Here is a 25,362-nt window from a genome sequence, read left to right on the forward strand (position 1 = left end):
GCAAGGAGTTACAGGAAATCTGGAGGCCTGTAGGGGACAAAGCTCCCACCCCCCCCCCTTTAATTCCTCTTACAGAGAAAAATAAAAATAAATAAAGGGAAGAAAAGCATCATTTTAGTATTTGCAAGCTTAATTTTTTTACCTGAGACTTGGTAAAGAAATATTTTGCCTTTGCCCTTGCTTGTCGGTAGACTGTAAGCTCTGCGAGAGGGTTTTCCACGGATGGAATTCCAGTGAGTATTCCTGTGAAAAATTAATTGTCCTTACTGCACCGCCTTTCACTGCAATGAGGTGCTGCCTCGTCTACACTTCGTTTTTCACTCGGGTAGTTAAGCTGCATCTCCTGTCACTGGAGAGGCCCCAGAAAAACCTGTACCCCTGGCCTGAAGGTGCTCGCCCTGCGTGTACCACAGGTACAGCCACCCACCCTGTCCCCGCTGGGACCTGGTGAGCAGGGCCACCGCCAGCTGCAGCCCAGACGGGGCAAAGGGAGGGCTGTCCTCCTGTATCTCCCCGCAATGGGGATGACATCCCCCTCTTCACCTGCCTCTTTGCGTGCCTTGGCCCCACACCAGCACCCTGTGCACATCCACACCTGGGCTGGACATACACACTTCAAAAGAAGCCTGGCCAGCAGGTCGGGGGTGTGGGGGTGTGTGTGTGTGTGTGTGATTCTGCCCTTCTACCCCACTCTGCTGAGACCCCACTTGGAGTATACTGTGTCCCGCTCTGGGGCCCCCAACATCAGGACATGGACCTGTTGGAACGGCTCCGGAGGAGGGCCACGAAGATGCTCAGAGGGCTGGAGCACCTCTGCTGCGAGGACAGGCTGAGAGAAGCTGAGGTTGTTCAGCCTGGAGAACAGGAGGCTGCGGGGAGACCTTATAGGGGCCTTCCATTACCTAAAGGGAGCCTACTGCCCGGCTGGCACAACACACAACACTCACGTTGCACACCCCGCCGCCTCCCCGCCATTCCCCGCCCCGTCCGGGCCGCCCCCTCCGGCCCCCCCCAGCGGGCGCCCAAATCCCGCCGGGCCGCCGCCGCTCGCCCTTTTCCTCCCCGCCCTCCTGCCGCCTGCAGCGCGCACCCACCAACGGCGCCATGGCCGCCCGGCAGCAGCTCGGTAACGCAGGGGTGGCGGAGGCCCCGGTAGCCCGGCGTGGGCTGCCGCCGCTTGGTCGCGGCCGTTGAAGCCGCTGGGGGGGCTACGGAGGCGGGGGGGGGGAGGCCGAAATGGCCGTCGGGCGGGTGGGCCGGGGCCGCCGGGCCGAGGAGTGTTTCCCGGGTTCAGCTAAACAGGGCGGCCCCGGAAGGCGAGGGGCGGCGGGGTGCCGCTCGCCTCGGAGCGGGGTGGCCGCTTCCAACCCGGTAGTTCCCGTGCCCTGAGGGGATGTGGGAGGGCCGCTTCTTTTCCTCCGGGCCGGTTATACCTCGGCTTCCAGGGGTCTGAAGTCCCGGGGTTGGGGGGGAAGGAGGGGAAGAGAAGCGGGAAGGACGGTGAGGGGATGTCCCGGGCTCGGCGCCCTGAGGCAGGAGCTGCCGGTGGCGGTGGGAGGGCAGGAGGCAAAGCCTGTCTGGCCTGGGGGTGAGGAGCAGGGGGCTTCTCCGGTTTGGAGGTGGGGAAGTGTGAGGTACTGGTAGTCAGCAGTCCCTTCTCCCGCCCGGTCACTTCCTTGGCAGGCAGTGCCTTGCCTTACCTCAGAAAAGATTCGTAAGTTATAGAACTTGTAAAGCACGTTTCAGTTTCTTAAGACCTGTTGTTTTCTTTCTCTGTTCCACTTTTGAAACCTAAATATTTGTGCTCTTCTTCCCCCCCACCCCCCCGTTAGCTTTACTTAGCGTCTCTGATAAGACCAGCCTGGTGGAATTTGCAAAGAGTCTGAATGCTCTCGGCCTGGGTTTAATTGCCTCTGGAGGAACAGCCAAATCCCTGAGAGATGCTGGCTTACCTGTCAGGTACAGATGTTTTCCTATACATCTCCACCAAAAATGCTTATTTGGGTCCTGAGGTTGCTTGAATTGCTTTCTCCATCTGTGAGCAAAAAAAAAGATTGAAAACTGGTCTGCAAGCAAGTCTTCCTTTCCAAAAAAACCTGCCCCAAAGCAAACTTCAGAACCTTCGTGGCCTGAAGTTGGTTGGCTGAGGCCAAAGAGCGTTACTGTGCAGGTCAGCACACAGAGATGTCAGGAACGTTGTGTTGGAGATGATGTCTCGTCTGCCTTGAGCCAACTTTTTCCCGTGAGACCATCAGTTGTCTTGAAATTCATAATCTGACTCTAGTGCAGCTCTTCACAGCCAGGTGAAATCTGATTTTTGCCCGGTCCTGGGACAGGAAAGGTGACGTGTAAAGAATATGCTGAAGCTCACTGGAGATCATTTGTCACAAATAATTTTCCCAGCGTGATGGTCAGCTTTTTCAGACAGAGCCTTTAAGTGTTGTGCATCCACTGTTTAAAGAAGGGGCATGAACAGTCACTGGCTGGTTTGGCCCATGATTCTGGGGACATTTGTTTCAGTTTCTTCCATGCTGTGATTTAAAAAAAACAGCTCTAGCCAAATAAAAACTGTTTCCAGTACAGTGATGAAAAATCTAACAATTATTTGGCAGGACAGGTGACTGTGACTTTTTTTGCTTCCAGTGAATGCAGCAATAGGCCCCTAGGACACACTGGCACGAACGTACACCGCTTCCAGAGCTCCCTGTCCTCACTGTTATCCAGCACTTGGTCATGTCCCTCCAACTTCTTTGCTTGGCTGTGCTATCAGTGAAGCCTGAAGCAAAGGATGGTCACAATTGCCTTTCCTTTTCCAATTTATTATTCCTTTGTCATCATAAACAGTCACAGGGAGCAGTGAAACCTTAATGTTTTGGCTAAGCTGGGAAGAAGAGTACTGAGGTATTGTGTCTTCTGAGCATGGTCTTCCATTCTCTCTTATAAGCCATATTGACTTGAGATTTGCTTATCTTGGTTATTTCAGTGTATTCAAGAAATTACTACTTAGTTGAGTGTGACCCATGAACTTTATTTCCATTCCTGGGAAAAGCAAATGTTGTCCTACTGGCATAGGGGAGTTTTGCATACAATCGGGTTTTTATACAATTTTTTGTTTTTGGTCACTTACTAGAAAGCAGTGTCCTTTCTGTCTCCTGTCAGATGTAGCATTTGTATTAAGATACAAGTCAACATCTTGTGAAGAGCGAGAGGGCATTAAAGCAACATTTTGGCTGTTTCTGCTAATCCTTCTATACCCAGCAGCATTTTGCGAAGTAGTTGACAGATGCCAACCATAATAAAAACAGTCAGATCTGTCTTAATGTAGAATGCCTCATCCCAGCCTTCCGTAAGAAGGATGCATCCTGGTCCATCCCTCGGCATAGGTTTTTGCTAGCAGTTTAGTAGTACACCTTCCATATGTTGTGTTCTTACTGAGATACAAGATACTGTAGCTTAGAGGAATCATGCATGTGTTTTCTCTCTGAACGCCTCCTGTCATTGATGGAAAGGTGTGGTGATTATTTATTTTTTTTTAACAGATGACCAGAAGAAAGCTAAGTTTATTTCCCCCTCCTTGCTGCTTTCGAAACTCCTAGGTTTTAAATCTCCTTCCAGTAAAACCAACATTGCCAGTAGATCTAAATTACTGCCCTGATGGGGATAATAAACATTCAACCTATAGATTAAGGCGGTATGGCACATCTATTACCATGCTGTGTTTTCTCCTTGAGCAGAGATGTTTCGGACCTGACAGGGTTCCCGGAGATGTTAGGTGGACGTGTGAAAACCCTTCATCCTGCAGTTCATGCTGGTATGTTTCTGCTAATATATTTTCAGTCTAAAAAAGAAATCCATGTGCAGTGAGGGTGGGAAGAAAGGGTTGGCAGATGTCTTTTTTTAAGGGTTGTGTGGAAGAACTGGGTGATGAAAACAGATTTGTTCTAGCAGCAGAAGGAGGGGTGAAGAGCACGGGGTGGAGAAGTGCACGGTGGCTGAATTACTTCCTCCCTTGCTATGCTGGCATCTCTACAGTTAGCAGAGCTTTTCCTCCCCAGGGCTACAAGTAACAGGCCTTCTCTGTAAATGCCTTTGCGCATTTTTTGCAGTGTCCATTTCAGACCTGTTCAGACAGAGAGCTCCACTGAATTTAACCTCTGAATGAAACCAGTGTGCAGCATAAGGAATGTGACAGCATAGTCTGTAGTGGGTGATTTCTGCATGTCTAATCTTCCCTGGCTCCTCTTCAGCAAGGAAGATGTCTGATAATTGGTCAATCTGAACATTAAACCATCTGCTTTATCAAATCCTGTTACTGTGCTTAAGATCCCTCAAATGAAGCCTGTTGCCCATCATACCCAAGGGCTGGAGGCAATCTCCTCTGACAACCCAGGACTGTAGTGTTGCTTTCTCTGTCCCAGCCAGTCACCTGCGTGTTTCTCCAAGTTCCGAGACCCAAGCCAGCAGCCTATGCTGCTCAGCTAGAGGCACAGCCTCTCTTCCTTCCGCTGTTCCATAGGCTTTGGGTGGTTTTGGCTAATTTAGCGGCAGGTGCCCTTTTCCTCTCCATCAACTCCTCAATGACAGTTCTAGTATTTCAAGGATAGCAACTGAATGCTTAAAATAAAGTATAATTTTGAGGTTGCTGTTCAGCACTTGGAATGCTCTGGGGTTTAGCGTTGGGGGAAAAAAACCTGATAGTATGGAATATGAACAGTCAAAGAGTCAGTAAAATGGAATAAATGTAGAGGAGTAGGGGCTGAGGACTGTTGCCTGAACTAGAATCAGAAAGTTTATGATCGGAAGTCTCTGAGGAAAAGCACGGTCTGAAGGAAGATGTTGAATTAAAAAAATATTGGTGATTTAATTCTTTTTTTATAAAGATGTACTGGGTGTAGGTTTTTTTTTTTTTTTGTAATTAGGCATCTTGGCTCGCAATATTCCAGAAGATAATGCTGATATGAACAAACAGGATTTCAGCCTTGTAAGGTAAACGTTGGGGAACATGATGCAATTCATCAGTAATCAAAAATGAACATTGGAGACCAGTCAACACCAGTAAATGGGAGCAGTAGGGATTGTAACGTCTGCCCACCAGAAGGTCTGCAATCTCCTTCCTTTTCCCTGTCAGGAGATAGTATGTTTTTAAAAATACAGTTTTCTGCAGATGCATCTTCATCACTTGTAGTAAGAGAAAACTAAACCAAGAAAGTTACATTGTAGTTTCTGCAGGGAACAGAGGTTTTAATTTCTTCTGCTTACCTGGGAATTTTGACACTTTACATTTAGTCAGTGTTGGGCCACGTTACTCCTCTTGCAAGGTTGAATTCGGTGCTTTAGAAGCTGGCGCATCTCCCCACAGCTTGGCTCTGGGTATCTGATCAGATGATAATCCCTGATTTGGAAATACTTGCTTAGTAAATATACCCTTTGGTATTTGCATAATGTTTACTGAGTTTCAACACATAAATAAAGAGTAGACGTGAAAAGCGCATCAGGAACACGCGGCATTTGTACAGACAGAAAACACACAGATAACAGACAGAAATCTTACTTTGAGAGCCATCATGAGAGCAAGTGAGCTGCAGCCAGAAATTGAAGTAACACAGTTTGTGCGCTAACGTAACAAAAACTTTTTCTGTTGTTAGAATGTATTTACTCAGTACCACTCACACAGGGCAGTTTGGGACTGTATTTAACTAATTGGTTTTAACATCTAGCTAGCGATTCTGACTGACTAGTTCTGTGTCAGTGGGTAGCTCCTTGTTTAGAAATGAATGGCTAAATTGAACATAGGAAATTGTAGGTATACCCAGGATGGGAGGTATAGTTTGACTCTGGTGATTGGGCCAGAATGCATCTTAGCTTTTAAAATTACTTTTAAAACCTGATGTGCCCAGGATGGATGGATTTCCAGGCAGAATTTGAAAACCTGAAATTTAAAACCACAGGAATCCTCATAGATGGCTCAACAGTGGTGGCTCTTCAGAGTTCGCTGCATATTAAAGCAGGCTCTGCTGAATTGCAGGGGAAGTAACATGCCTTTACAGTGCAATTGCATCTGGAGTAATAATTTGGATTTGGGTTGTCTTGCATAAAGCAGAAGGAGCTGATCCTCGGCAGCAGTGCCTTGGCATAGTTGCGTAAAATTTACATACCCAAGTGAAGGTCGGAAACCTTGATATTGATTATCTTGATTTCCATTGATAAAAGCATTAGAAGTGATAAAGTCCACAGATTCCTGATGGTTTGCAACAGGTCAGGAGCATGATTGGATTATGGGGAAAGGGGATATTAGAAGTAGAACAGGCAATAAAGGACATAGGAGGTTCTGGAAGCTGATCATCCCTTGTGCTCAAGTTCATCACAAAGTGCAGAAACAAAGGAATATTATAAGTTGGACACAAACATGTGCATCACAGTGATTCACTGCCAATACTGAGTATGCGTTGGAGTTTGAGACCTTATTCACATCAAGAGAGTAAATTAATTCTCTTGGATTAAAAATATTGTGAAGGTCAAAACAGATACCTCCATTCACTAGAATTCTTGTGGCAGTAGTAGGATGGGACAGGGCAGGTTCAGGGCTTGAACTTCATGCTTTCTGGAATACAGACTGTGGCTTCTTCCAGATCAGATCAAAAAAACTAATTCCACTAAGCTCCAATCCTACCTTGAGAGGAGAAAGTCAATTCTTCCCTCTGCTTTCATGTGCTACAGAGGCTTTATGGGGTCCAGGCTGTGCACTCAGGTTTCATATGCTGTTGGTATTTTAAAAGTCCAGAAGGTGATACATAGGTCATTTTCTGCTCTTGGAAAAGTTGTAGAAATTTGATTGTACTTTGTTTGCAATGGACCTTGCCCTGGGTACTTTCTCTCTTATGAAAGTTGGTGGATGCCTATTTTCAGTACTGCTAAGAGCCCGCTTTGAAGTCCTTTGAAATGGCTCAAGTCACTCACCAAAATCACTAAGGATTTAAATACAGGCCCGTGTTTTTAAAGAAACTCTTCCTTTAAATTAACGGCTCCAAATTTTGGTTCTATCTGCTGTAACAGTGTTTAATGCACAGAGTTCAGTTAAATTTCATAATGCGTTATACTATCACTTGGCCTGTGGCTGAACACCACTGTCTCTTAAGTCTGTTGGAGAAAGAAGCCTTGGCTACAGGATTTTGTGTTGGTCCCTGATCTGAGAGACAAGACCATAAAACCACGGGTGGTATCTTGTGCTTGCCAAGCCCAGTTTGACATTTTTATTTCTTACTGAATAACCCTGCTTTTCTCCTCAATTCTCAGAGTTGTAGTGTGTAACCTCTACCCCTTTGTGAAGACCGTATCTTCTCCGAATGTAACTGTACAAGAGGCGGTGGAAAAGATTGATATTGGTAAGTTAAAGGGAGAGCAAATCTGTTCTCCAGACAGACTTGATGGTTCTGGTCTCTAAGTGGTCTCAGTTCTTTTCTTTTTGTTGGATGGCCTTGCATACCCATAAAGGAAGTCTGCTGAAGAGCTCAGGAGTTGGAAGGAGAAGACCGAAACCATAGTTGGGTAAAACTCACTGCTTTTAAGCAGACGTACAATTAAAATGGTGACTCTTACCAGGCTGGCAAGCCATGCTGCCTAGGTGGGCAAGTCATGCACTGCCCAAAAGAAGGAGCCTGATGTACTGTAGAAGGCTGTGCTGGGCAAGGCCAGGTGGAGCATGCTTCCTACTGAAACATGGAGAGCAGATGAAACCTCTTTTGCAGCCTCTGGCAGCGTAATAAAAGTGAACGTGAGCTTTGGAGAGAAAAAGCTGAACCGCTGAAAGTGATCTGGGGCTTGCTGAAAACTTCGCTGCAGGAAGCCATTACAAGGATGGTCTGCGTACGTAGGAGAGTAGTTAGGAGCTGCGTTTGGAAGCATGGATACCTGTTTCGGCAGCAGTTTTTCTCTTCCTGCTAGTTATTAACCCCAGAAGGCTTGCTGTTCCTTCACTGCAGCATCTCTGCTTGGTAGCTTGTGAACAGCACAGGCACAGTTTTGTGCCATGAGGTTGGATTGAGATTGAATTTTCTTGCAGTAGTTTAGTCCAAATGATGCCCAGCAGAGCTCTCTATTAAATGTTTTATGGAGTAATACTCACTCTGCATGTAGCAGCGCCAGCCTCTACTTTTCCTTTGCAACAGCCTAGTATCTTGTATGATTTAAAGTGTTGTAATAGCTGTGCAGAGTCAAGATTTAAGGGGGAAGCATGGCATTTTATCTTACACAGAGGGCCTGGGCCGGATTCATTAATGTTTGCAGAGAGATTTGGGAACCTCTGTTGCTTGGCAGCGTAGAAGTAAATCTTCCTGTAGGCCCCTCCCTAGCCCAGTGTCGCAGAGGATGGCGCTTAAGCGATACGTGGAGACAGCCATCCTCTTCGTGATGTGGCTGTGGTACTTGAAAGCATTCTTGCCCCAGTTGCTCATCGCAGCCCATGACCTGTTTCCTTGCTGCTGAGGCTCTGCCTGTGTCTGCAAAGGCCAGTGAATGTGCACCTTCACCAGCGGATTGGGTCAAACTCACTGACCTTGTGTGTTTTGAAGAGCACTCGTACAGCCCCTTCTCTTTGCTGGAGAGAGGGGAGCATGTTCATTTGGCATGACTGATCGATCGGTGCATGTCCCTTCTTGGCCTCCGATGTGGCTCTCTGCTATGCTGCGTCCAGAAAGGAAGTGCTTCATGCCTCCATCCTTCCCTTGCAGGAGGAGTTGCCTTGCTGCGAGCGGCTGCCAAGAACCATGCTCGTGTGACGGTTGTGTGTGACCCTGCAGACTACTCTACAGTAGCTAAAGAGATGGCGACATCAAAGGACAAAGACACCTCCATGGAAACCAGGCGTCACCTTGCACTGAAGGTTGGTCCTGTTTGCTTGCAGCAAAGGGCTAGGCCAGACTCTTTTGCCTTTCATTCATTCGCTTCTTTAAACACCAAATCCTTTGTAAGTTGATGTTTGTAAGCTGACAGGCGTCCCCCATTCTGTCCCCAGGCTTTCACGCACACTGCTCAGTACGATGCAGCCATCTCTGACTACTTCAGGAAAGAGTACAGCAAGGGAGTGTCTCAGCTGCCCCTGAGGTACGGCATGAATCCTCACCAGAGTCCTGCGCAGCTCTACACGATGAGATCCAAACTCCCCCTGACAGGTGAGGCCTAGGCCATGCTGGCCAAAAGGGAGCTCTGGGATAGCTAGGAAAGGAGGTGGTTGGACACGTTTGGTGGTTGTCTTTGAAACTGAAATACCACCTTGTACCTTAGGCCACAGGATGTCCAGTAGTGCCTTAACAACTGCTTTATTACTGGGTGGCACTAGCTTTGCAATGAAAAGGTTGAGCTGTGTGAGACAGAAAAGCTTGCCTGCTGACCCCCCCAAGACTTATTGTAGCTCCATGTTTCTCTGTTAGCGTAAGATTGTGTGTCCACGCTGAAGAAATTTTGGGCAGTTCTACATGGTGCACCCTCTCTTTGACATCAGATCCAGATCTTGCAAAGGAAAACTTTGTTATCCTTTTAAGATGCTTTGTTCCTTTCCAGTTTCCTTATTTAGATCTTCCCAATCTTTTTGTGTTACCATTTACTCTGTGTAGAAACCAAGCTGGTCTTCTCTATGTTTGAATGGGCTTTGTTCTTTTTTTTTTTTTCTCTTTGATGTTTTTGAGCAGAGGTTTATTACCTTAGTTTTCTGGAATGCTGCTTCTGCTGATGGTGGCAGAGGGAAGGGATACTAGTCTCGCTTGCAAGAGTTTGGGACAGGCCTGGTGTCTCTCTCTGCCATTTTACAGGGTATGCCACTCATCACAGCACTGTGGCAACGAGGAAAACCCCTTGTTTTGGAGAGGAAACAAAGTCTGGCTACTCTTGCTCTTGAGATTGCTTTTTAATGCTGGTGAAAACCAGCTCTGCCTTGGTGCAGGCATTGTCCTGTTGAACAGACAAAGAAGCTTTGTGTTGCAGAATTTCCTTATTTCAGTTCTGGGATCTCATAGGAAGCTTTTCCACACCCATACTGGAAGTTGATTTGCTTGTGAGTTGGCCTCCCAGTACAGCAGCAGAACAACACTGTGTTCACTTGTGTTGGGCATGGACTATTGCTAAAATGATCTTTTCTTCCTGTCTCCTGAAATACTCACAGTCCTGCCACGTCAGTATGAGCAGTTCTTCTTGCAGGGCCAGGGCAAGAGGTTTTGAGAGCAGACTTTTGAATGACCTTTACTCTTGGCATGGATTTCTCATGAAAGGACCAGATGAAGCATTCTGCTAAAAGCTTGCCCTAAATTTCATGGCTGTGAGTGGCTCTGTTGACATCAATTAGAGACAGCATGTGCTTAAAGTCTGGCTAGTGCTGGAGTACTTTTTTGAATTGGAGCCATAGTTGCTATATGAAATTTATTTACTAGAATTGTAAAGAAATCTAACTGCTCGGAAGCAGGTGCTTTTTGTGTTCTTCCCTGACAGCACTGCTCCATGCACCTTGGTCAAAATCAAGCTATGGTAGGCTCACTCAGAAAGAGCTAGCTCTTCTTCCAAATGGCTGCCAGTTGAAGAACTCAGAGAACATAAGAGGGAATGTTCTCTTTTTTTTGTTCCCCTTTCACAAGAGGGGAGGTGCATGTGGTCAATGTGTGCCGTGCTCCAAGGTCACATCAGCAGCTTCAGGTAGGGAAGAGAATTGTATTGGCATCTCCTGAATCTCAAGCCTGTGCGTTCTTCACCAAGTCACTGAAGCTCTTCAGAGCACTTAACTGGTTGCTGAGGAGCCAGGGTCATTTGACAAGAACTGTTTGTAGCGATTTCAGTTCTTGGTGGGAGAAATCTCTTCTGCTTGCTGCCCAGACTCTGGGAAGCAGGCTCTACCTGCGTTCATGTCTCTATTTGTGTGCTGTGTTTGCAGTGGTGAATGGCTCTCCAGGGTTTATCAACCTGTGTGATGCTCTCAATGCCTGGCAGCTGGTGAAGGAACTCAAGCAGGCATTAGGCATTCCTGCTGCAGCCTCCTTCAAACACGTCAGTCCTGCAGGTGGGTGGCTCCTTGTTGCCATGCTTTTCTCTTTGAACAGACTATGACTTTTGGCAGGCTCTGCTAGGGGTGTAGCTGTATTCCTTACCTTGGCAGTCTGGGGAGGTCGAGAGGTTCTAGTTTGAGTGCCCTGGCTTGTGTTTCCCACTAGGTGCTGCTGTTGGAATACCTCTCAGTGAAGAGGAGGCCCAAGTCTGCATGGTGCATGACTTCCACAAGACCTTAACGCCCCTAGCGGCTGCCTATGCAAGAAGCAGAGGTGAGAGAAACCCAGGAATAAACTAGCGTGTCCAAAGAGCCGAGCTTAATTCTCAGCACCTGAGCAGCACGCTTAGCGCTTCGCAGCCTCTTCCCTTTGCGCTCTACTCCTCCTCTGTAGGGTTTTTCTCCATGAGGATCTGACTGACTGACTAAATGAACAGACTGCCTATCAAAAATGGTTCTCCAAGTGAGCAGGCCTTGTATATTGTTTCAAAGAGGCTAAAGCTACTTTGGATTCTGTCCCTTGATCTATATAGAAGGCTTGTAGAGATTTTTAATTTGTTTAATTTAAATATGTATATGCAAACACACACATATATAAATCTGTTCGGTTTTGGCTAAAGGATCTGGATAAGCAGCTGTGCTGGTAGCACGCTCAGCCTGTCACTGCAGATGGGGTGCTCAGGAATGCTTAAATTCAGTAGAAATGTTTCTGCCTAGTATTGGGTGGGTGGTTTTTTAATGCTTTTGTTGTACAGGGCTCACAAAAAAGCTAAAAATAAGTACATAAAAATAGCTTCCTCTGCTTATCAGAGATACTTTGCTTATTCTTTCATTTTCCATGGCATTCCTAGAAAATCTGCCCAGATTATAGAAAACAAAGCAAATTTACTTGATATGGGGCACATTGGCTCGGGTTCATTTTTCATCACTTTAAAGACCGCCTTTGAACGTTGCCCTCAGAAAATAATTACATGATTGATAGAAAAAGAAACCTTTAGAATGGCAGGGACAGAAGAATTGACCTTGCTAAGTAGTAGAGCGTCCATGATGGGAGCTGAATTCATCTTAGCTATGCCATTAAATATAGAGAATATTTATTTAAAAAAAAAAAGGGATTTTAGCTACATTTCTGGGTCTGGTTTCTTGCAGGAGAAGGCAGATGGGAGCATAGGCATCTAAAAGCTTTCCACTTTTTCCAGTTGTCTCCCATCTGAAATCTTTCTGTATGATACTTGTTTCTCCTTCTCCTCTTGCCACCATGGCTACAGCAGAGCTGCTTGCAGTAATGGAGGTAGTCATTACAGAGTTAGAGCTTTGACACATGCAGTGAAGAATGAAGAATATCTGAACTATGCAAATATTTAAAGGTGCATATGTTTGAGGTAGGATTTTTCATTCTTGTTGCTCTCATATGGCTTTTTTTTTTTTATGTGGGATTCAATTATTAGTTCTCATGGAAATTGACTGGATTGTAGGAGCAAAGACTTTTCTTTGTATGATGCTGTGGTTTGATAAGTTACTGAAAAACATGATTTTGCAGGTGCTGATCGGATGTCTTCTTTTGGTGACTTCATTGCCCTGTCTGATATCTGTGATGTGGCTACTGCCAAGATTATTTCCAGGGAGGTTAGTTAAACAGCAGCAAATCACTTGAGTGTAAACCGGAGAATCGCACTAGATGGAGTCATTGGTTTGTAACAGTCATTCTGTTTGAATTTGACCCGTTTTACTGAAGACTATTTATTGATCCATATGTGTAATTTAGTATCCGGAGTGCAGAATTTACACCCATCTTTTGATGCGTTTTTCTTCCTACCAGTTAAAACCTGGTGGTGTGGGAGAGCCTGTGAAATAGCAGCCCTTGAAATACTGCTTTCCAAGAGATGGTTGCAAACCTCTGCCTCCGAGTGGGCCTCTGGAAACGAACCCTGATTACACTGTCACAAGTACCTGGTTGAACAGCTGTAATGGGAACAGCAGAGGACCAGAGAGCTGAGGACCAGCTGACTGCATTGCACAAGTCACTACTTTAAATACAGAGTTAACTGAGAGTTAATGCTTTACCAAACACGTTCACCCCATTATATGTTGCTTGCAGTTTTTTTGAGAGGGGGAAGGCACAATGGAAAGGTTTGACTTGTACGTTGGGGGGCTTCTTTTCAAACAGATGAAAGAGCAAACTGGTTTGTGAGGATAACATTAGGTATACTGTTACTTAACAAAGAAACCCACCCACGTTGTAGGATAAGAATGTGAAAGGTGTATGTCACTTCATGGCACTGATGGATGTAAACTCTTCTCAGTTTCAATGCTGTTAACAGCTCTTTTGCCAATATTTTTATCTCATCAGGAGTGTCACTGTTGAAATAAGGATTTTATTGTATATTTTTAAGCTATGTTTACTATTAGGGCTGAGAAGTGAGGATGTAGTGCATAAGCTGTTTCCCCCCTGGAAGGGTAGTTATGAGTTCCATTCTGCTTAAAGTGATGGTGGGGTTAATTCCTGCCAAGAGCTTATAGCACTTTGCTCGCTCTTGTTTCCAGGACTGAAACCAATATTGTAACAGGTATTGTACAGTATATATAAACCTCAAGAGCTGTGCCTTTCTGGAAAGGGCAGGTGGAGTTTTCAGTATTGGCCCCTCTTTTTTTTTTTTGTTTCATGTGGAAGCTGAAATTGTGTGTTGCAGGTATCTGATGGTGTGGTAGCTCCTGGCTATGAGGAAGAAGCTCTCAAAATCCTTGCAAAAAAGAAGAATGGAGGTTACTGTGTACTTCAGGTTTGTACTGCTGCTCCACTATAACCCTCTACTGTCTTTCCTGTACCTGCTTTTCACAGATGTTACTGTCCAAATAGCTGGGGGAGAGGGGGCTGATCCAAGCCCCCCTACAGTGCACAAAGTGTTTCCTCGAGGTCTTTGGGGATTCCTGTATGAGCTGGAATTCCACCAGCAGTGTTGTGGTCACGTTTAGTCTATAGTCCTAGAGGAGAGTATTTATATAGTGCCTTCCTTGGCTTTCAAAGCAATGTAGATTTAAAGTAATTAAATCTATGAGCCAGCAAGAGTACTTCAAAGAAACAGAATTTCTGTGCTCTCTTTCCACTCTTTGCCAGCTTTCCTCTCGCTTTTGCTGAATTTGTTTCCTCCCTGAATTCTTTATATCTAAGAAATATATCTAATTCTTCATATCTAAGATACAACATCAATGATGTTGTGAGTCTTGGCAGTGAGAAGCATGCATAGTGTGTCACTGGAGGATGCGTCGTCTGGGCATGTGGTGTTTGTAGAGCAGGCTTGAGTACAGACAGTGATGAAGAGCAGCACAGGCAGAGTTTGGACCTGGGATGATACATCTCCACATTCCGCAACAAGGATGCTTGTCAAGGAATATTAATATAGTGTGGTCAGGTCAGTGTCAGGTTGCCGCCTTATTTCCGGCAGTGATTGTTGGGACTTCAAAATCATCCAGTTTTGGTGAACGTGACTAACAGATTACGTAATGCTGTTAGAGCAGCCGAACAGGTCCTATTTCTGCCTGACTCCGAGAGACAAACGAGCAGGGAACTTTACTATAACATTACAAAAAGAAAATCCAAGGCTTAGTTGAAGTTGCAATTGTGGTGTTACTACCAGGGAAGCTGTAGAAGATGGCTCAGGAGCTTCAGGCAAGAAGGAATGAAATTGCAGACAATCTTGGCAGCTGATTACCTCCTGAATTCAATTAGCTTTGCAGGGATGAGGTCGAATTGGTTAAGCCTGTATCCTCGGGGTCTGTCTGCAGAGGGATGCTAAGGAAAGTTGATCTGAACAAATTTAAATGGATTAGGGGAACCACATACAAAGCGTGTGCATGCTCCTATTCAGAGCTGGTAGCCTTAATCTGGTTTACTTCATGTCTCAATAACCTTAACCGGGGCTCCCAAAATTCTGAATAAGCCCATGCATGGGTAGACCTGAATGCAGTTTAACAGTTCCATTTAACTTTACCCTTTAAACTGGTGTAAATTAACTGGGCTGTGTGCTTGTTTGGAGATGTGGCCCAAGATGGTGCATCTCTGGAAGTAACTGCTTTCACTGTTTAATGTCAGAGGGTTGGGAGCTGCACCTTGAGGCATGTGTGAAACAACTCAAAATATTTCTACCTTCCTGTGGAAGACTGAAAGACTCTTTTTGTGTGGATGTTTCTCCCTTTATGTGAAAGACTACAAGACTTTGTAGACTTCTGTGGTTCTCAACATGGACGTGTGTATATAAGCATCTATACTGCATTACCTCACTTCGCCTTGTAAATGTCACTTCGTGCTCTGGAGACCTTGCTGCTCCAGTTAATTCTAATTACTTCTGATGATTCGACATCACTTTCTATAAACAGCTCGCTTCTTTGGATTCTTTAGATAATGCGTTTTAATCTAAGCTATTACTGGACGTTTGCTTTCAAGAGCTCTCTGTTTTATTGGCCTACACTTTGGCTTTTAGATGGATCCCCATTATGAGCCAGATGACCATGAGATTCGAACCCTCTATGGATTGCATCTCATGCAGAAGAGGAACAATGCAGTCATCGACCGCTCACTGTTCAAGAACATTGTTACAAAGAATAAAAACGTAAGTGTCAGAAAATAAATGAGCTTAAAGATTGGTTGGGTGAACTGGTGTGCTTTCATTGAGGAAGTCATCACTGTTCTATTTTAAGAGCTCTTAAAAATATTTCAGTGAGATTTAGCTGGCTTTCAGCAAAACAATGCAGCAAACTTTCTGGACCAGCTATATTTGGGTAAATCAGGGTAGTTTGCCTTTGTTTTGATTCCTTGCATAATTAAGAAGAGCTGCACCTTGCCCTTTATCTCCCGACTACCAAAATATTTGTATTTCTTATTTATAAGAAGCTACCTTGTGTATTTTCTTCTGGTGAGACAGCCGTGTGCTAAGGATCCATTGTGATCTCATTCTGACTCACTGTTTACTTCTCCCTTTTGTGTACAGTGTGTTGTATAAACTCTGGCCCTGCTGATGTTGCTCATCATTTAGCAGCTCACATCATCAGAAGGTTATCAGTTATTCCTTTGTCACTGATCTTGTTCTTATTAAAAAACAGATGTTATTGAGCGCATGATTAGTCATGGGCTCAGAAGCAAGTTCAGACGTTGAGGTAATAAAAATAATTGTAATAAGAAATAGAACGGACTTAAAATAATACCTAATGCAGACATCAGGAGCTATTATTATTATTGTGGTCGTGTGCATACTTAGCTTTTTTGCCTGTGAGCACATCTGATGACAGGGCCTGAATACAGAAGACCTTGGAGGCTTAGGGCCAGTGATAGAGCCCTCTGGACTTGGTAAACTATGAGATTAGCTGCCAAACCGATCACTTACAGTTTTTAATCTAAACAAAATTTGCTGGTAATTGAAGAAAGCAGGATACGTTTAGTTACCTTGTTTTCCCTCTCTGTGGTACAGTACCTGTGATGGCTTTGGGGGTTTGCAGGTCACTAGCCGGTTGGCTAGTCACGGTGGTTAGGACGGGCTGTTTGACGATGGCGTTTTGTTTCAGCTGCCCGAGTCTGCTGTCCGAGACCTGATTGTTGCCAGCATTGCTGTCAAATACACCCAGTCTAACTCGGTTTGCTACGCCAAGGATGGGCAGGTAACCAAATCGGGCAGCTCTGGGGAGGGTGCTTTCACAGCCGAGCTGGTTAGGGAGTGCTTTTGTCAGGCACGAGTTCTAAAATCATTTAGCATACAGGAAGCTATTAAACAGGTACAGACTAACTGCCCTAGACAGTGCCACGCAGAGCAGTAGCTAAATGTTTGTTTCTCAAAAGGCTGCTTCAAAAACTTGGTGTAATTTTTTCATGCTAATGACAGGGCTGGTTCTTTCAATGATGGGGTTGGAAAAGCTCTCAAATTCTTCTGCAAGTTTTGCCTTGAGTCATTTCTTTCTAACTACTCTGTCCTTGGAAACAATTTTTTGAGGGTATGTACATATGTTGTAGTCTGTATAGAGCTTTTGGAAGTGACAGTAGTTTTCACAGCTGGATTCTGACTGTCCAAGTGCTTCTTAGTTTTATTTTCACTTTTTGTATAAGAAAGATGGGCTATGCTTTCTTTTCTTCCCTTTGGGGCATTAGAAGTCTTCTGTTCTCTCTTGATTTTTTTTTTTTTTTTTAAAACTTAGGTTGGGATTTAGAAGGGCATTATCAAATGTGTAGTTTAGATATGAATCTTGAATTTAAAAAAAAATCCTTTCTTTCCAAGTTATCAGCAGATGTTCAGCTTAATTCAGTTACCCAAAAGTCACTGTAAATGTGTTAACGATTGTATTTTTGCCCAACCACTCATTCTCATAATGCCATTGTTTAGCTGGTTCTCTCGTTCTCCATGCTAACTTTTCATAGGCCTGGATTATTTAAAAAAACAAAACAAAACCGAAAATAAAAACCACAGAAGAAAAAGACAAAGAATGTTTTTGATCTTGAGCTTTGGTACATAATAAATCAGCAAAATGGACGGAACGGTGTACCCTTACAGGTACAGACTGCAAATGAACTGCGATGCTGTCCTTTTTGCATTGGGACTCGTCTGCATTTGTCAGGGTGTTGTTACAGCCTGAAAACATTGCAGCGCTGTCTCTCGGTACCTTCTGGGGTCGTGTGCTGTGTGGCTCTTGAAAACACGCCTCGGGAGATCCAGCATTTTTCTTTTATTCAGCTTTTGGGTTATTTTTTCTTGCTTTAAAATGGTTCTCTGTACTCAAAGAGTGTTAGTTCTCATAGCCCCAGAACAAAGGTGTCACTATCTTTCCTTCTTTTCCCTTATTACAGCAGCAATTTCCCCAGAGCTTTTGCAAGTCTGGACTTAACGTGGTGCTGCAGATGTTTCTGAAATGTGTGTGGTAATGCGTGTACCAGATGGAAGGGGGGAAGGCAGGAGGGAGGAGTGAAAAGCAGCGCGGGCAGGCAGGGATTTAACTCGCTGGGCCTCAGGGATGTTTTGCATATTTGCAGGCATATATTTTAATAAAATACAAATGTGCTTTGTCTTGGGTTGTTGTATATGTGTCAGGGAAGAGCGAGACGAGAAGTCTGTATACTGCACTAGAAAACAACTGACCTTTTTAACAGTGAAGGTGAGCAGCCATTACAATCACTCACTCAAGGAGGCGGTGAATCTGTGTCGGGTTCTTCAAATCAGAGCTTAATGTCTTCCTTAGGAGACTCGTTACAGTCCAAGTGCAGAAGCAGCAGTGTGGTGTGCTATAGGCAGTGATGGAGGAGCTCAGATAGGAGCTCCCTTCTGCTTTTAACATCTCTAAAAGCTTCCTGAGACTGTTAACTATTGAGACCATTGTTCTTAAGGTACAGATGGGGAAGGAAATAAGGTCCACTGAAAACCAGTCTTACTAAGATAGCGATTAGCTCAGATTCTTCTTGGTGATGCTGTGCAGAACCCGCATCACGTACCAAGACATAACATCCACAGGGATATTTGGGTGCAAACCAGAAAATAGCACAAATCAGGAACCAGGGGTGGAAAGTAACTTCCAGATGGTTATGCTTAAAATGCTTTTTCAGGATGTGACTTGCTTTGGGTTCTATGAGCCAAGCCTGAGAAGTCCAGCTCCCTGTCAGTTCCATTGCTTTTCGTTTTCCAGGGGTTTTTTTTTCAGCCTCACAACATCCCCATAGCAAAACTCTTGCGTTTCAGATATGCAGAACTTTTTTGACAGCTTGGTTTTGTTGTGTTTGTGAGTGGATTGGCCATTCCAGTAAGGGTTGGTGCTTGTGTGAATAAGCTCTAGGAAAGCGTGGAGTCGGGAGGAAGCATTTATGGACTCGAGTGTCACTTAATTTGCAGGAAGCCAGCTGCCACTAATTGCAATAAACACTTTCACTTGTTTTATCTGACTTTCAGCATGGAAAAGCCAGTCTGTAACATGTTGATTTACACATTCTTTAATGATACCATCATGTTTTAAATCAGCAATTTAAAATCATTCTCTTTCTTTATCTCTGCACAGTAGGATAAAGCAAACCTGTTAATTTACCTTGCTGTTTTCCACCAATGGTGCTGACATTTGTCAGCAACTTCGTTTGTTTTTCTTCCCAATTGTGAAATCTTTTTTTTATTTGACTTTTGCAATTCCGAATGTATTTAGGGTTTCTCTTGTAACTCATTCAGGGTGAATCTGAGTAAATTCAGGCCAATCTGGATCATTATGCAAGGATCCTTTGGGCATTATCCATCTCATCCACCCTGTGCTTTTGCACAGTATTCCAGCTATGGGGCGTTTGGCTCTCCTGCGAGCCAAAGTGCTTTGGTCAAGTAGTTCTCAGTTTTCACCAAAGCTTTATTTTTTTTTTCTGCTCACCTTGTATTACTGTCTCCTTTCACTCCTCACACTTAATAGACTCTGCTTCAGCACTTTTTGATTCCCAAAAGATTAAACTCTGAAAGAAACATAATTAATTTTTGTGTAGAAAATAAATAAGCAGAAAATAGAGGGGGAAGGATTCCTTTGAGGATGGATTTTGAGGTTTCAGCTTTGTTTTCGTATAGGAGAAAGCCAACGTTTGAGGAAGGAAGAGATGAGGTGTAGGAAGAAGGAACAGAGGGAGAAACATGAAGTGAAAAAGGGGGAGAATGGGTACATTCAGACAGGCCAGTGTGAAGAGAGGTTCCAGGTACAAGTCTATTGTTTGCATTTAGCAGAAGCTCAACCTTCTGGTTTCTCATCTGTAAACTAGAAATTCTAGGCTAGACTGAAGAAATCTTCCCCAGCAGTGTTGCATCAAAACACATTTTTCTACAAAAAAGGATTTTGCTTTCCCTGGATCAGCATTTTCCAGTGAAGAGCAACTTACCAGCATGTTCTTCCCAGGCTGTAACTATGAACTTCCTTCTATAACAATGTGGACTCATCAGAAGGAGGCACAGAATTTTTTTTATTCTCTTGCCTATTAAGCCATTATAAAATGTGCCATGTGTTGCAGATAGTACCTCTGTAGATTTGGGGGATGCCTATGAAGAGTTTACAGGATACGTGACTTCGTTTAACTGAAGTACAAAGTTCTTGACGTTTCAGAGTTGTTAAATACAAGCCAAAGTTCAGTTATGCATCTTCTGACCAAAATTAGGTCTCAAAAAATGTAAAATATTTGGAGTAGCTCATAGAGAAGAGGAGAACGCTCTTTTTGAGAAGGGTGGTTGGGTGCTGAGAGGTAGAGCTTGATTTCTAAGGTGTGTTCGTGAAGGAGCTGTGTGTGTTTGGGGCTGCCTTGGCCTGGAAACATTTTCTCCGGTACCGTTGCCCTTGCGGGCTGAACGCCAAGGCTTGCAGCAGCAGAAGAGGCAGTTCCATCACAGGAGTGCAAGGCTACAGCCCACAAGTAGGCGATGAAGGTGAGGCGCCGTTCTGGCTGGGAAGGGGCAGAGAGGACATTGCACTTCTAGCACGTGACATCACAATTTTTATAAACTTGGGAATGTTTCAGGGTATTTTAGCCCCTGCTGCCAGCAGTCTGTCCAGTTCTCTCTACCATCTGCATCCCCAGGTAAGAACTTCTGCTTTAGCCTAGCCTGGCTTGGTAGGCCCACTCTTAAGGGCTGGGTGACAGTTACTGGTGTGCAGTGACTATTTTAAGCCCTCTCCCTTTTCCAGGGAGAGAGGATAAACTTCCTTGGAAGAGACGATATACCTATGGGCAGCTGGCCTTGAGCTCCCTTGAAAGGCAGGGTCCCCTGCAAGTTTGAAGGTTAAACAAGGTGGATGTGAGAGCAGAGGTTGGACATCTGGAGTATTTGTGGGGGTGAAGGTGTCACTAAACCATGAGAAACTTTGCACCTATTTAGTATTTATGATAATACTAATATCCTTGTGGGTTTATTAAGCACTGATGACTTCAGTTGTAGCTGAGCAGATCACATTAGATAGCAGCCCGAGTCTTTCATTTGCTCCTTGGGGGAATAGTATCCAGCAGCATGTTTTATGGTTCTGGTAAGAGGTGAAGTCACTGCGTCTTGATGAATGAGAAGACAAATGATTCATTCGTTTGAGGGCAGCCTTTGGCTTATAGCTTTACCATCTGTTTCGGTCTGAACTGGAAACTCTGAGGCATTGGCCAGAACTGCTAGCCTCAACACAGTGTCCCTGGAGCTGTCTCCCTTGTGAACAGTTCAGCTGTGGCTTCATAGGAAGAGGAAATTATGGGAGAGAGACTTGTTTTCCATCAGATCTCTGGTTTGAAATGACAAGAGTGCTCTCTGGAAAGCAGGACCCACAGCTCTGAAAGCCATGGAGAAAAGTTACTGGCCCGAGTTTGACAGCCATGGTGGCTCGGTCTGGCCTTTGCGTGCCTCTCATGGCAGAGACAGAGCCGAGGGACAGCAGACAGTCTGGAGCCCAAGAAACCTCAGCTCAGTCCCTTGCATTTGCCAGTTGTGACTGCAGGCAGGCCATATCTGCAAGGGACAACGAAGCAGGGCTTGTTCTGCCAGCATCCGGTAACCAAGATGTCCCCAGCCGCATTTGATTTTCGGTGGTGTCAGCACCTAAGATTTGCCTTTGTCTCTGGAGACAAAGTTGGCACTGTTTGCACCAGCCTGGGCAGGATGCAAGAGCTCGTTTGCGCTGTGCGCTCAACTGTGACAAATGGCTCCAGAGTTACCCGACCACCAGACTCCAAAGAGTCTATACATATTTTAATCTATAGGGTACCTGAAAAAATTGATGGAGGTTGAGTGTATCTGATGAGAGCTCGCAAGGAAAGCGGTCTGAGAAAAGCAAATGGAAACTGAGCAAATAGCGTATTTTCATAGCAGCTTCCTTGAGGGGAAAAAAAAAAAAAAATCACCTTTAGGATTTTGCCTCCAGAAGCACTAGGTCTGTTTGGTATCGAGCACAAGTGCTATTAAGGTTAGCAGTAGCTATTTTAAAAATCCTGGACTCTCTGGCAGATGGCGGAGCATGAAGTGGGTTGGTAGCTCCAGGGCCTTGACAATTCACGCGATGTAATGGTCCTACTGACCAGCCTTCCTGCTTGAGCGCTGGATTTACTTTCTTACCGGCCTTGACAGACAAACTGCCCTGTAATCCACCACACATCACAGTTGATCTGTTTAAGCTGTGTGTGCCTGGCCCAGCAGGAAAGATGGTAGTGTTTGGATGATGTGGGCTCAGACTTTCATCCTCTAACTGAAGTGCCCTTTCCAGGAGCGAGGAAGGCAGCCTACCAGCTCTTAGAAGCCACGTTTGTTTCTACAACCAACAGGACTTTGTTTCGCCTTAAACAAAAGCCATGATTGTGTCACTCTCCTGAGGTTAACAGTTTGACTCTGATGGCTGGGGCTATGTTATTTATAAGGATGAAAGAATGTGGTGGCCTCAGAGTGACTGTCAGCTCAGCAGAGCCGTGGAAGCTACCAGTGCAGGGAGCTGTCCCTGTAACCAATTTACAGGATTGAAGATGTGGGAGTTTTCCAAGTTTTCCTTGCTGATTACCTACTCTCTTTCTCCGCTTCAGTGAGGAGCAGCTGATTTGTGGGAGGTCTTTCCTAATTGCTTGGCTGGAATGCAGCTCTGATGGTGATCTCTGTGCTGCAAGGTGTGATTGTGCTCTCTATCTATACGCTTCAGGTCATAGGTATTGGAGCCGGCCAGCAGTCCCGGATCCACTGCACGCGTCTGGCTGGTGACAAGGCAAACAACTGGTGGCTCCGGCACCACCCACGCGTGCTCTCCATGAAGTTCAAAGCGGGTGTGAAGAGAGCAGAGATCTCCAACGCCATTGATCAGTATGTCACTGGGACCATTGGTGAGGTAAGGGCTGGCTGAGAAGTTTCCCTGGAGAGTCCAGCTTCTGTGAGATGAAGCTGGAACTACTGCTCAGATATCAGCTGTGCGTGCTAGGACCTGGCAAGGCTTCCTGATGCCTGGGCCTTTTCTCCTCCACCTCAGTTTTTCTTCCAGGCCCAGAAAAAACCAAGTCCTTCCATAGCTCGCTTCAGAGTTGGTCAGAGTTTCCTCTGGCATAAAATGAGGCCCTTACCATTTCCACCTTGTGTCCATACTGAGCTGCTTCTGTGCTGGCTCCATGCTGAGGAGACCTTCTGAAATTTGTACAGGCTTCAGGCAAGAGGGGGCTTGGTTGGTTACCACTTTTGGAACTGGTCAGTCTTTATAAAGGTAGTGATCTCTGTTAGGGCTATGGATGGCAGCCACCTCTAAGTCCACCTGAGTCACTGAGGTCCCTTGGTGCCCCTGTAGATACCAGAATATATATACCAGCTATAGACACCAGAATTTGAGTGTTTTGACTATGGCTTGAAATGTCCATAGGTATTCTCTATAAGAAGACCCCATGCTGGCTGTCGAAATATCAGAGCCAGAGGCGATGGGTGCATTTGCAGGATTTGGTATTTAGGTGGTATTTAAAAGCCTGGCGTGAGCTTTGTGCCTGGGTGTCAGTAGTAGATGATCCCAAAGAGCTGGACGATCAAGTGGCCAGGGCCCAGGATGGTTGTTCCGTGGCTGGTGGTGAAGTGTCCTGATACCGCACCCACTGCCCCGGGTGCTGGGACCTGCCCTGCGCTTTGGTGTGCAGCTCGGTTTCATCTGGTGGTTCCCCCCAGCAGTAAGGAAGGGTTAAAGCTACAGTTAATGTTTCGACTCTCACTGCCCTGTCAGGGGTGGTGTCCTCTGCCCCATCCTCTGTCCTTCCCTTCTTGCACAGCGCTGTTTGCTCGTGTGGCATTTTGGCTTCTCAGAATCCCTCTGACCTCCCTGTTACAAGCAATGGTGAGACAAGAAAATAGTATGTCCTTTTTAAGTATGGAAAGCCAAGAGCTGGATTGGGGACCTCGTGAATCATCTCTGAGAGCGGTTGCTTGTTTAAGGGGGTAAAACTGGAGCAGTTGCCGTTTCAGAAGGTGAATCATAAACCAAGCTGCTGTTTGTCATGCGTTAAGTCATCTACCAGATCCTGTTTGTGTGTGCTGGCGTTTACGCAGAGCAGCGTACTGCAGGCAGGCCGAGCAGAGCATCTTGGAATTAAAGAGGAGGAGGAGGAATCCCATAAGCCCAGGGGTGAGGAGGGGAAAGGAAAGGAGTTGAAAGGATGCAAAAAGAAGTTGACGACACTAATGTGTTCCCACCACCACTTGGGATTTTAAATTCCCTGGTTTGAGGCTCCCAGCAGCAGAGCTGTGGGAGCAGAAAGCACAGCTGAGCTGGGTGTCAGAGGGATGTCATCATCACTCATCCTTATGTGCTTCTGGCAGGGGGTTGCTGGGAGCCCCGTGCTTTGAGGCTGAGCTGGCTTTTCTTTGTTCTCACAGGATGAAGACCTGGTGAAATGGCAGGCGATGTTTGAGGAGGTGCCTGCGCAATTAACGGAGGCGGAGAAGAAGCAGTGGATTGCCAAGCTGACTGCTGTCTCCCTCAGCTCTGATGCCTTCTTCCCTTTTAGGGATAACGTTGACAGAGCTAAACGGGTAAGGTCATGGTGGGCCCAAGGATGTCAGAGGTGACTCCAAGGAACCGTCTGCGCAGCCTGGGCTTTTCATCTGAATTTTGGGCAGAGCGCCGAGGAATGTCTCCGCTCTGCCGTGCTGGCTAGGGTAGCGCATCCAGGGAAGGATGTTTCTCGTGGTTATGGGTCTCACATGGATAGTAATTATCCAGCCATTGCTCAGTTTGTTGATTTGGGGTGAATAGAGGTTTAAAGCTTATTAAACTGTTCAAGAATATCAAGACGAGGCCTGTTGCCTCCAGAGGAACCATTTTACTCTGATTTCTGAGCTGTGGAGAGAACTGACTGCTCACATGAGGAACTCCCTTGTGAATGGCTTTGGGCAATGGAGGCTTTTGTTTGTTCAACACTTGCTATCGCGGGATGTGAATGAAGGACTGGGGCTGCCAGCTCCTTTTCAGGGGGATTTTGGTTTTCCATCCTCTAATCCTTCCACTTATCTCTGTCTTTGTTCAGAGCGGAGTACAGTTCATCGCTGCCCCATCTGGCTCAGCTGCCGACGAGGTTGTGATTGAAGCTTGCAATGAGCTGGGGATAACTCTCATTCACACCAATCTCCGGCTGTTTCATCACTGAGTTTGCCGTGGGCTGTTGCGGGTCCCTCTTTGGTCACAGTCTCACCAGCGGCAGTGACTGGAATATCACCGGCTTAATTAGGAGGCACCTGCAGTCTGTGCTTAGCAAGTGTTTGTAAGAGCTGTGAATGAGATCCTTCCCTGCGTTAAGAGACTGAAGGTGCAAGAAGTTGGCCTCTAGTGTAGAAAATGAGTCTCTTTTGCAAATAAACATACGGTTCTTAGCTATGGGG

General features: G+C 45.5%; 1 protein-coding gene across 2 annotated transcripts; it reads left to right on the plus strand.

Annotated features, from left to right (window-relative positions):
- The first annotated feature begins 1,080 nt into the window (after window positions 1-1,080).
- On the plus strand, window positions 1,081-25,362 carry ATIC (5-aminoimidazole-4-carboxamide ribonucleotide formyltransferase/IMP cyclohydrolase). 2 transcript variants are annotated; one of them, XM_074144879.1, is made up of 16 exons: window positions 1,081-1,126; window positions 1,833-1,959; window positions 3,735-3,811; window positions 4,920-4,986; window positions 7,294-7,382; window positions 8,727-8,878; window positions 9,011-9,167; window positions 10,913-11,038; window positions 11,190-11,297; window positions 12,564-12,649; window positions 13,714-13,803; window positions 15,502-15,630; window positions 16,580-16,672; window positions 22,661-22,843; window positions 24,361-24,516; window positions 25,011-25,362. In XM_074144879.1, exons 1-16 carry the CDS (start codon window positions 1,105-1,107, stop codon window positions 25,128-25,130), a joined length of 1,782 nt encoding a protein of 593 aa, XP_074000980.1. In that variant the 5' UTR covers window positions 1,081-1,104; the 3' UTR covers window positions 25,131-25,362. The 2 variants fall into 2 exon arrangements, with proteins under 2 accessions (XP_074000980.1, XP_074000981.1); XM_074144880.1 differs by lacking the exon at window positions 16,580-16,672 and having other exon boundaries at window positions 1,105-1,126.

This window comes from Numenius arquata, chromosome 3 (genome assembly GCF_964106895.1).
Source record: "Numenius arquata chromosome 3, bNumArq3.hap1.1, whole genome shotgun sequence".
NCBI lineage: Eukaryota > Metazoa > Chordata > Aves > Charadriiformes > Scolopacidae > Numenius > Numenius arquata.